The following is a 12,338-nucleotide window of genomic DNA, read 5'->3' as shown; positions in this document are numbered from 1 at the left end:
GGTTGGGTCCACTCTAAAGATAGTAACTGTTAGAATGGATCCTGATGTGATTTTCCTGCCCCATTTCTAATTTTAATCAGCTCAACCAAATACTCCGTGATCTCTTATCGCTCTCATTGGTTCTCTCTCAAATTCTATTCTATCTGTCAATTGTCCTGGTAAACTTCTGTGTAGTCTTAAAGTTCAAAATTGTCTTATCAGTTCTTACACAGCTTAGCCTTTTATGGCTTCTATTTTACCAAATTTCAATCCTCGATGGACTCTTACTCTATCATAGTGTTGTTTACATGTTTAATGTACTCTGAATAGGATAGAGATGATATATTACTTATCTTTTATCACTATAGTGGCCATTTATTAATCCAATATTTATAAATTAGTGTCTTGCATATGCTTCTATAGGAATGTAGTTCACTTTCTGACTTTGCCCTGGTGATTTTTAAGTAAACCCTAATGCCTGTGATCGAGTGCTGAAAGATTCCAATTTCATTGTCTGTGGTGAAGCGTCTTTATCTCTCTCATTGCTTATTTTAAGTCCCCTTAGTGTTTATAGTCTGCCACCAGGTTGAATGAAAGTCCCTGCCAGCAGCCATATTATTGTTTAACAGTATTTTTATAGCTGCCACTTTATCCTCGTTTTCAACATTTCCTGTTAACTTGTAACTATTTTCTACATTTATACTACCTATACATGGTCAGCATTAATTCCATTACATAAGGGGGTTTGGGATTTTAGGTGGAATGAAATCTTTACGTGATGCAAACCATTTGAATTAGATTGCTTTACTAAGAATAAGTGTCGTAACAGTAACAACAACAAGACATTAAAAGCGGGGAATAAAATTAATGAAAACAGGGAATAAACATGCCAGGCATCTAAATGGGTGGAAAAGGGTTTTTAGTTCTTAAGATCTCCAATACTACATTTATTCTTGAACACTAGGTCTGAAAGCTAATGATGTGAACTACACAGTTCATTCAGTCAGAAGAGCTCTAGAAAATACTGCAATCAAGGCTGACAATATAGAAGTATTTGCCCAAGGACATGGTATTATTCAGGTATTTTTGCTTGAATGGAAAATGAGTTGTAAATCTAAGATATTTTAGATATTGTTGGGTAATGTTTCCTATTTGAACAAAATTAATTTTACCTAAATTTTAGATTTGTGCCCATTGTAGTCTTTTTGTATAAGCAAAGTGCATATAAAAACTGATTTTGTAGTTATTCCAAATTTGTTACATTAAAATACTAGCTGTTGAATGTGTGGCGGTTGAAAATCCAGGGCCAGGAGTGAGAGGGTAGGAACTGGCAGGTCACCACGGCATGTGGACCAGTCCCTAGAGCTGATCACTGGGGAATAACTGTGAATATGGAGCAGGGAAGGTGAGTCAAGTGGAAGGTTAGACTACAGTTTCATCTGAAAAAATAGACTTGCCCGCTGGGCTTACCATGTATTATAAAGGGCTAAGTGTAAGAACAGATTTTCCTGCTTTTGTTACATTTGGAGGTAATTTGGTAATTGCAATGAACATTTTTATATCTGCCTGTTTCTACTTTTTAATTAGGTTGATAAAGCCTATGACTACCTCATTCAGAACACATCATTTGCTAATAAATTAGGTTTTACTGTTACTGTCGGAAATAACCGTGGCATCTACCTCCGAGATTCTATTCAAGTGGCTGCACCTTCAGATCATGGTGTTGGCATTGAACCCATATTCCCAGAGAACACAGGTAAGTAACAAAATGGTTGCAATTGGAAGCATTCAAGTATATGCTTTGATGACTATGATAAAAATAGAGCGATATTGTTAGGGTTAATGTTCTCAAAAAGGAAAGCATTGATGCACGTTTTCACATTGGTATTTTAAACTCTGTAGATTTTTAAGGAAAATATGAGAGCAGTTAGGGATTCCAATATAACAATTCACTTAAAATCCAGTGAATTAATAGGCCTGTAGTGACTTATAAGTTTCTTAAATTGTGGACAATAAAACATCAAATTACTTTTCTCTATATTTGGAAGGGACTCCAGTGGCACTGTCAGGTAAGCGTTGGACTGTTACCTAGGTTGGCAGTTCAAACCCATCAGATCCCCCATGGGAGAAAAATGAGGCTCTCTACTGCCATAAAAATTTGCAGATCAACACCCTGTATAAGGTATATGATACAGAATAAATTTGATGGCTATGGATTTGATTTATCAGGTTTAAATTTGGTTAGAGATTGAGGAGCAAAAGCAACCAGGACAAACTGCAATTCATTGACTCAATTACAGCATGCTGAAATGAAAACTATTTAACACCGTATTTTAGGGGGGCAGCAGTGTTTGGTGAAAGTACGAATGGATCATCAGTATGCAGAAATGTAAAGTGAGTGCCTGTGCCTTTTATTTACGCTGTGCTTTGAAAACTCCCTCACAGTACAGTGTACAAGTGAGACCAGACTCAGTTGCCAAATTTTATTGAGAGAAAATACATCCTTTCAAAATGGAAAGGGAAAAAAATGTGAATTTTGCCCTTTTTTAATTTCAGAAAACTCTGAAAAAATATCCCTGCAGCTTCATTTAGCTTTAACTTCAAATTCTTCTTGGGTTCAATGTCCTAGCCATTTGGAGCTTATGAATCAATGTAGACATATTAACATACGTGTGGATCCCAGGGGCTTACGAGAAGGATTGCATTATACAGAGGTATTAGTTTATGTTAATTCTTATATTTTATGCTCTTTAAAATATTTGAAAATTTAAGGTAATCTACACAAAATGCATTTGTATTTTCTTGTTAAGAAACATTGTTTTTATACTTGCCGTATTGCTCTGTCTTGGGGAGTTTGAAGACTATCAGGTTATATCGTAGGAAGAGGACAGAGGAAGAGAAATTGTTACCTCTTCACAAAGCAGACCTCCTTACTGAGCGCTCCCTTTAATTTGTAATTTGCTTTTCACTCCACTAAACTCAGACTGCAGTTACTTCTTTGCACTTTGCTTGTAAAAAGGCATCCGATTGCCAAAGGGTCAGTGTAGATAGGTTTGGAATTCCTACAGGTAATCCCGTGTCGCCCTCCTTAGAGCTGGCTGGCTGTAATACTTATAATCTTGTTCACTGAGAAGTCATTACGATGCAGTACATGGTGCAGTAATCTCCAAATGTACTTACCACTCTAAATTTGTCAAGGGTTGTAATATATGTTTGACTAGACTAGTGCTATATCAGGAGACTTGCTAGCATTAGACTACTAACCAGAAGTTCGAGGGTTCAAATCCACCAGTTTTTTAAGGGAGAAAGATGAGGCTGTATGCACCCATGAAGATTTATAGTCGCAGAAACCATAGAGGTTGCTATGAATTGAAATTGACTCACTGGGATTTGGGGGAAGGGAGGGTAATTGCTTTCAATTATATGATCCAATATTGAACATTGATGTCAACTTATGCTTAGGACCTCTAAATATTGAGAATCCGTAAATAGACTGGGTTTTCCCTTTTCCTCGGAACTGTTTTCAAAGTTTGTTTAGTGATACTGAAACTCAACATTCTTTTTTCCCAGGTATGTGGCTATGATATAGCTTCCCCTAGTGCAGGTCCTCTGTTCAGAGTTCCAATAACTGCAGTTATAACAGCAAAGTAAGTAACAGTTTATTAATATCTTAGTTATGCTGGGCTACTAACGTCAAGGTCAGCAGTTGGAAACCACCAGCCATTCTCAAGGGAGAAACATTAGGCTCTGACTCCCTTAAAAAGGCAGTTACTGTGACTCAGCAGTTCTACCCTGTCCCATAGGCTGGCTCGGTTCCCTAGAGATAAGGCTGCTATGAGTCAGAACCGCTCGATGGCAGCGAGCTTGGTTTAGTTTTGGTGGCTACAAAGGAAAGCAGTGTGGCATAACTAGTATTACTAGGCAACAACCAGGTGGTTTGGATTTGGTCTTGGTGCTTCTCCAGGCTTGAATTTTAGAGTGGGACGTAGTCAGTTGTGCCATTCTTTGTCAAGGTGGCGATAACTGATTGCACTCTGCATCCGCTTCTGCTAAAGTTTCTAATAACTTCCTGGTTGACCAATTTATAGGATAATTTAGCCTTCCTCGTGGTACTTTGACCATATTACTTTGTCCTTTCCAGTCATAGTACCCTGTTTCTTCCCCAGCTGTTCGTGGACTGGAGGACCAGGGAAGAGGCCGTGGTAGCACGATGGGTTACTTGTTGAGCTGACTGCACAGTTAGCGGGTTGAAGCCACCAGGCGCTCTGACAGAGAAAGAGTAGGCTTTCGGTTGGCCTACAGAATTAGGCTCGGGCACCCACAGAGGGGCCTACCCTCTCAAAAAGGGTTGCTGAGTGTCAGCATTGACGTTCTGGTCATGCGTTTGGGTTTTTGAGTTGGGCAGCAGGGAACTCACATCTGTTCATATTCCTTCTCATTCAAAATATGTCGATGCAACTCCCAAATGAGCAGGTCAGGAGCCTTACAGCAGCAGACAAGTTTCTGATCCTTCAGAGTGTAGCTCAAGTCAATGTTTCTGTCATTCCATACAACAAATTATACATTTAAACCAACTCAATAACTCAGAATTCCCCTCGCATTACATGCATTTTCAGAGCTCACCCCGTTGTTTCAGTTTCTGGTCTTTAATTAACCTTCAGATTAATTCTAGTCATCTCCTGGTGGAGTAGGTGCCTCCTTTCTATTTTATAGCTTTTTTTGTGCCACGTTTTATAGCTCAGCCAGTGTGCTAGAATGGGTTTTAACCTCATTTGACTGTACTCACTAAAGCCACAGGAAATGTATCTGACTGGTCAGTCTAACCAAAGAGCGCAACATTCTTAAGAGGAAGGGTTAGGCACATGGACACGCTGAACTTCAGAAGTGTATAAGCTTAACTGGGGAGTGCATGGTGAACAAGAATAGCTTCACACTTGGTATTTTTGTTTATTAAAGGTGTTGTCTGTGGTTTTGTAGCAAATCCTTTTGACTTGTCCTCGTATGCCATGTCCTCGGTGAGCGTGCTCACTGAAACTGGGGTCTAGGGCCTGGTAAGTAGAGTTGAGGAGCCCTGGTGGCACAGTAGGTTAAGCGTTTGGCTGGTAACTGAAGGGCCCGCTAAAGGGAAAGAAGGACCACTTCTAGAGAGATCCGTGGCCTTGGGAACCCGGTGGAGCAGGTGAACTGTTCTGCAGGGTCGCTGTGTGTTAGAAACCAGTTCGATGGCAGTGAGGCTGGTTTGGGAAATACAGATTTGACCTTTAGGTTCTCTTTAATTTCTGTGAAAGTAGTTTGTATTACTTTTCTACTGTGTTACACAGAAATAAGTTTGTTTTCAAAGCTACTAAGAGGTGTAATTTAACATAGGCTTTGTAGTTATAAGGTAGTTTCAATCATGTACAACAGTGGTTCTCAGCCTGGAGGTCCAGACCCCTGTGGGGGTTGAATGACCCTTTCACAGGGGTTGCCCGATTCATAACAGTGGCAAAATGACAGTGATGAAGTAGCAATGAAAATATTTTTATGGTGGGGGGAGTCACTACAACATGAGGAACTGTATGAAAGGCTCACGCATGAGGAAGGTTGAGAACCGCTGCCCTAGAGGTTATCTGCCGAACAGTAGGAACATAGCTAATATTACACATACTGTTTATAGCTACCTTTTAAAGCCATGGTTTATTTTTAATGAACTCTCCTATGTTTATTCTATAAGTCTATAGAGTACAGTAGGCTTTTTATGTGTACACATTTTTATGAAGAGTAACACTTAATTTATTTTTATCTATTTTCAGAGTAAATGAATCATCACATTATGATCTGGCCTTTACAGATGTACATTTTAAACCTGGTCAGATTCGAAGGCATTTTATTGAGGTTCCTGAGGGTGCAACATGGGCTGGTAAGTATTAATGTCTGTCTCCATCCACATTAGAGTTTTTACTCTTTGTAATATATAATTTGTTCTTGCTATTGTATGTATCTTGCACCCGAGATTTACTGTTCAGTTCAAAAAAAATTTCCAGTGTTTATGGGGCAAAATGATTACTGAAAACAGTACTATTAGAGTGTATGCTATCCCTCTGGTAAAATGATCCTCTATCGGGTTATGGGTATGCCCGATGCTGCTTTACAAATTACCTTTCGTAAGTATAGAGCTTGGCTGTAGCACAAGGGCTACAATAATGGGCTCAAACAATTGTGAACGAGGCACGGAACCGGGCGGTGCTTCGTGTTGTTGTCAGTACATAGCGTGCTAGGAGTGAGACACAGCTCGACAGCACCTAGCAGCAACAAGTACAAGATGCAGACAGCAGCACAAACACGGGAGTGTTTGCCATCGTATCTCATTCACATTGATGGGGGAAAAAGTATTTAAAGCAAAAATTGGCAAATAAATAATACAAATATTAAGTGTGTTATGTATATATATATATATATATATATATATAATACACACACACATCACCTAGTTTAAATTAGTGGCCAAAATATATCAAGTACTTATACTTTGAAGCCAGGACCCCTGGTCATGTAGTAGTTACAGGCCCCAAAGCGTACTTGGACAGCTCCACGCCTGCCCTGTAATGTGGCGGTGAGTCCACCTTGATACTCAAAGGGAGCGAGTTTGGTTTTTGGTTTATACTTGGAACGAGCTTTGGTAGCACAGTCAGTTCAGCCTTGGGCTGCTATGAGTCAGAATTCATTTGATGGCTAGGTGTGTTTGGTATGGTTTCTGTGTAATGTTTGCACGTTGAGCTAGATGCTATATAGACTGTCTCATCCAGTCCCTATCAGAGTCCTGTGAGGTAGATGGTTTTCATTAGAGTAATATTTACGTTTCACCAAGAAATGTATTCTTGAACTAAAGGAAATGTAGCTATATTTCTTCTGAGCTGTATGCTGGAGGCAATCCCACTGTCTGAAACCTGATTTGGGAAGATTGATGGTCTTAGTGATTGGCCATAGTGCCTTCTGGTCCATCGGTGTGTCTGCAGATCATCTTACCTGTCACTGCATGTCACAGAGTATTTAAGGTTTGTGCTCCAGCCTAAGGATGTCTAAAATTCTACTCAGTTCTTATTTTATGTAACTGGATAATACTAAATAACAAGGTTGGAGTCAAAGCAACTAATTAAGCCAAGGCCTGATATAGCCAAATAATTTGGGCATCAAATAATGATGGAGTTATTATAGCACGACTATCCTTCTGAGCATAATCAAGGGTTGGATTGCGCTCTCATTAAACCTCTTTTCCTGTGCCCTGCCAGTTTCAAAGGGCTAACGTGGTGAACTCGATGAAGACCCTTTTCCCAAAGGCTCTTCTAGCCAGTTTCTTGGAGCACCCAGTCCAAATCCATTACTTTACAGCGAAAGGAACCTGTTCAGGAGGATACAGCATGGAGTAGTGGAAAGGGCACAGGCTTTAGAGAAGGATAAGTCTGGATTCAGACACTGCTCTGTCTGCTTTGGACAAATTTCTTAACCCTGTGTTTATGTTCAACTTAAAAAACTTTACAGACTACTATAAATATTAGAGATTTCATTTATACTACTAGGAATTAATGCACATGACACATAGCATACCCATGTTGGGATTACATTCCTATCTTTGACCGCTCAAGGATCAGCACAGAGCTGCTTTTTTGTGCATCTAGAACACCATTCAAATAGTTCCCCCTTGGAAGAGCACAACACAGCGCTTCTAATGAAAGGTGAACTAACAATATTAAAGAATATAAGTCATTAATGAACTCATATTGAATCTGATAGTTGCTTAGTGATAATCTTGAGTAATTATAATGCCCTAAGAATTCTAGATGAGAGGTGACTTAAAAGCACTTAGCAGATAACTCCAATTGCAGAAAATAGGAAAATGGACATATTATTGCTTACATTCTTAGCAGTTGATTAGGTTCAAAGAGCGATGTGCCAGGCCGTTCCTGCAGAACAGAGAGTTGTGCTGTTCTTGATAGTGCCCTCAAGTTAGAGCAGGTCGTCACTAGATTGCTGGTTGCTCTTGCTCCCCAGTGATTTGGGCTCCAGCTCTGCCTAATAACAAAGCTAAGCATTTGAAGTTCCGTTACCATGTTTTCTAGAACCAAAAAGGACTCAAAAAGATCAGGAGACGGGGATAAAGCAGGAAAAGTTAGCAATGAAGTTGAAAGAATAAATATTAATAGACATAGGCATGATTACAAATCAAGGTTTACAAAGTTATAATTCTCTGTAGCAGAAAGTGATTTGTTTTCCACTAAAACAAGAAAGCGGGAGAGCTTTTAAAAGGTATTTATTAAGATAACTGTGTGCGCATATGTGACCAGTGATAGTTGTTCTAATTAATCACTTATTTTCCACAGCTAAGTCTCCCCTACTTTAATGCATTCATGCACTGTAGATGTATTATTTATAGAAAGATGCATTAAATCTCTGATTCTTCCCTTTCTATTGTAGAAGTTACAGTGTGTTCATGTTCCTCTGAAGTGTCGGCCAAGTTTGTTCTCCATGCAGTACAGCTTGTGAAGCAAAGAGCATATCGAAGTCATGAATTCTATAAGTTTTGTTCCCTTCCAGAAAAAGGAACACTGACTGAAGCGTTTTCTGTCTTAGTAAGTTAAAATAATATTTTGAAATCCTCAAACTTTATTTTTCCTTTAGTATAGACTTAGACTAAGTATTTGTTCTTATAATTTGTATTCTGAAGGCCTGAGGCTGAATAAAGGAAGTAGGAAGATAAGTAGTCTACGTAGAATACTCGAGATTGAGCTGTAAATATGAATTTTGTTTAATTCCGTAAAAGAAAGCACTAGTAAGAGTTTCTGAGCTCTTGTCATTTGAATTCTGGTCGTTTCCTCATAAATAGGATCATTTGTTTCCTTATGTAAGGCTTCTTTGCATGACATTTAAGGGGGTTTTGTGTTTGTTTGTTTGTTTGTTTGTTTGTTTGTTAAGTCCTGTTGAGGAATAGTGAGGTTAGATTATTTCAGGTGAAGCTGTTACTACTTTGTACCAAAATTACCTCACATGGCAGATCTGCCTTCTGCTCTGTTCTGAATCTGTCGTGTTAGAGATGCTGACTAGCCCTTCCTTCACAGACTACGAATGCACTGTGTTCTCTCGTAACCGTGCCGCCATGTGCTTTTGGTCGGCTGCCTGGTCTTTCGTATATCAGTCATCATTTTTATTACACTGTATGTTTGCCCTTGTATGTTTTTAATATTCATATGTCAGGTTTGCCCAATTTATCGTTACATTTTCTCATGGCAAAATCACTGGTAAATTTTGTTTAAAACTCAATCCTAGGAATGGCGTTGTTTCCTTTTTTTGTTTGTTTAAACAAATGGGAGAATGATATGAATGATTATTATTTTAACAGGTAGCTCTCAGCCCAAAAGTCACTTGTTGCTGTTGAATATGCTTGAGGAAAAATATATATATGCTTTAGAAAGTTATAATGTTTTTTCTTTTGTCATCATTCTTAAAATATTTTTTCTTTTGCTCCTAATTTTTAATTTTTATTATTGTGTATACATGGGGTTGCTGTAAGTTGAACCTGAGTGTTCTGACTTCTCCAGCTGTCCTTAAAAATTTCTGTTCAGTTCTTTCACTTTCTCTATGTGCTTTAGTTACTCTATAATTAAGAGTTACGTTTCAGAGTCTCTTAAGTCCACTTTGATCTTTTCTTTCTTTCCTGTCTTTTTTACTGACTTTTTGCTTTCTTCATGTCTGATGTTGTTGATGTCACCCCACAGCTGATCACATCTGCTCTCCTTAGATTAATGGTTAATGTAGCACACCGGTTCTCGAGATGCCGCTGTCAAAAAGTGATATTCTGACTCTCGTGGACTTGTTTTAATTATCTTGAGCCTCAACTTGAACTTACATAGGAGCAATTGATGGTCTGTTACCCAGTCGGTGCCTGGCCTTGTTTTAGCTGCTGACATTGCACGTCTCCATGGTCTCTTCCCACAGATATAGTCAGTTTGATTCTGTGTATTCCATCTGGAGAAGTCCATTTTTATTATTTCTGATTGTGTTGCTGAAAAGAGGTATTTGCTATGGAAAAGTCGTCAGTCTTACAAAATTCACTCATGCTATCTACAGCTTTGTTTATATCACCAAGACCATTTGTTTCAACTATTGTTTCTCCCTCTTTGTTTCCAACTTTTGCATTAAAATGGGCAGCAATTACCAATGCACCTTGATTGCATATTTTATCAATTTCTGACTGAAGATGTTAGTAGAATTCCTAAGTTTCTTCATCACTAGTTTTTGTGATTGGTGCATAAATTTGAATAACACTTGTATTGATTGGATTTATGTATATGTGCCTAGACGTTATCCTATCGGAGACGGCACTGTATTTCAGGATATACCTTGAAATGCACTCTTGGATAATGAATGCAAAGCCATTCCTCTTGAATCTACCATTGGAAACCATGTAACTGCTTGATTCAAAATGACCACTACCAGTTCATTTCTGCTCACATATGCCTAGAACATAAATCTTTATGCATTCCATTTCATTTTTGACAAGTTACAATTTTCCTAGATTCTTATTTACCACATTCCAAGTTACAATTATTAATAGATGTTTGCAGCTATTTCTTTTCAGTTTGAGTTTGCCCCATGAGCAAATATAAGTCCCTTGTACAGGGTTCAGGAGGCATTTATACAAACAGATCAAAAGAATATAGCACAGTTTAAAATCAGGAAAGGGATGTATCTGGGTTGAATCCTCTCACCATACTTATTTATTCTGCATGTTGAGCACATAATCAGAGGAACTGCTGGATTATATGAAGAAGAATGTAGCATCAGGATGGTAGCAAGACTTACAGCAACCTTGCTTGCTGAATGTAAAGAGGACTTGAAGCACTTGTTAATGCAGATGAAGAATTGCCGCCTTTAGTATGGATTACAGCTCAATATAAAGAAGATCAGAATCTTCATAAGTAGACTACTGGGGAACAGCATGATAAACAGAGAAAAGATTGACGTTGTAAAGGATTTGTCTTGCTTGACTCCACAATCAGAGCTCATGGATGTGGCAGGAGATCAAAAAACAAATTGTATTGATTTAATCTTCTGCACATGAGGGTGTAGGAGGGCTGGCAGAGCTTGATCAAGGGCACAGATAAATTCCTGAAAGCCAGAATAAAGCTGAACATGATAGTGGGACAATAGGAGAGTAAAGGAAATAAAGGAAAGAACTAGGAGACAAAGGGTATTTATAGAGATCTAAATATATGCATGTACATATGTAAATTTATTTATGATGGGGAAATAGATCTATGTACATCTATTTATAGGGTTAATATTAAGGAAGCAGGTGAATATTGAGCCTCGACGCAAGTACTCTCTCAAGACAAGAACACTTTGTTCTGATAATCCAGCACTGTGAGATGCTCACCTTCCCGAGACGATCATTGAAGACAAAGTGGGTACATAAGCAAATGTAGTGAAGAAAGCTGATGGTGCCCGGCTATCAAAAGATGTAGCATCTGGGGTCTTAAAAGCTTGAAGATAAACCAGCAGCAATCAAGCTGAGAAACAACAAAGTCCACATGGAAGAAGCACACCAGCCTGTGTGATCACAAGGTGTCAATGAGATCGGATGTTGGGCATCAAGGACCCAGACAAAAAAATCATAATGTGAATGAGGCAGGGGGTGCGGAGTAGAGGCCCAAAGCCAATCTACAAGCAATTGGATATCCCCTTACAGAAGGGTTATGGGGAGAAGACACTGATGAAACATAGTTTTCCTCTGGTTCTTTAATGCTTCCTCCCCCCCCCCCCCCACCATCATGACCCTAATTCTACCTTACAAATCTGGCTAGACCAGAACATGGACATGGGTACAGATAAGAGCTGGAAACACAGGGAATCAGATAAACTCCTCGGGACCAATATTGAGAGAAGCCATACTAGGAGGGGAAGAGGAAGGTGGTGGAGAAAGAGGGAACAGATCACAATGACCTTCCTTTAACCCCCTCGCAGGGGAATGGACAGCAGACAATGGGGTGAGGGGAGACATCAGACAATGTAAGATATGAAAAAATAATAATTTATAAATTTTCAAGGGTTCATGAAGCATGGAAAAAATGAGGAGCTCATAACAAGGGCTGAAGTAGAAAGAAAATGCTTTGAAAATGATGATGGTAACATATATACAAATGTACTTGAGACAATGGGTGTATGTATGGATTGTGATAAGAGTTGTACGAGCCCCAATAAAATTGTTTTTAAAAAACCTCTAAGTGTATGAAGCAAGGAGGTTACTCTAAAGACTAAGGTGTGCCTGACCCAAACCATGGTATTTTCAGTGGTCTTGGATATTAAATAAGGAAGCCCAAAGAACT

General features: G+C 38.8%; 1 protein-coding gene across 3 annotated transcripts in view; it reads left to right on the top strand.

Moving 5' to 3' along the window:
• TPP2 (tripeptidyl peptidase 2) overlaps positions 1-12,338 on the top strand; it is a 114,838-nt gene that overhangs the window by 46,409 nt on the left and 56,091 nt on the right. For all 3 annotated transcript variants that reach the window (XR_012786901.1, XM_075563451.1, XM_075563452.1), the window contains exons 12-17: positions 944-1,059; positions 1,567-1,735; positions 2,536-2,693; positions 3,550-3,626; positions 5,772-5,878; positions 8,431-8,585. Coding sequence is in view for 2 of the 3 variants with exons in the window: in XM_075563451.1 (XP_075419566.1) it covers positions 944-1,059; positions 1,567-1,735; positions 2,536-2,693; positions 3,550-3,626; positions 5,772-5,878; positions 8,431-8,585 (782 nt within the window). In the remaining variant the exon portion in view is untranslated. The remainder of the gene's footprint in view (positions 1-943; positions 1,060-1,566; positions 1,736-2,535; positions 2,694-3,549; positions 3,627-5,771; positions 5,879-8,430; positions 8,586-12,338) is intronic.

This window comes from Tenrec ecaudatus, chromosome 11 (genome assembly GCF_050624435.1).
Source record: "Tenrec ecaudatus isolate mTenEca1 chromosome 11, mTenEca1.hap1, whole genome shotgun sequence".
Lineage (NCBI taxonomy): Eukaryota > Metazoa > Chordata > Mammalia > Afrosoricida > Tenrecidae > Tenrec > Tenrec ecaudatus.
This window is presented reverse-complemented; position numbering and strand designations above follow the sequence as displayed.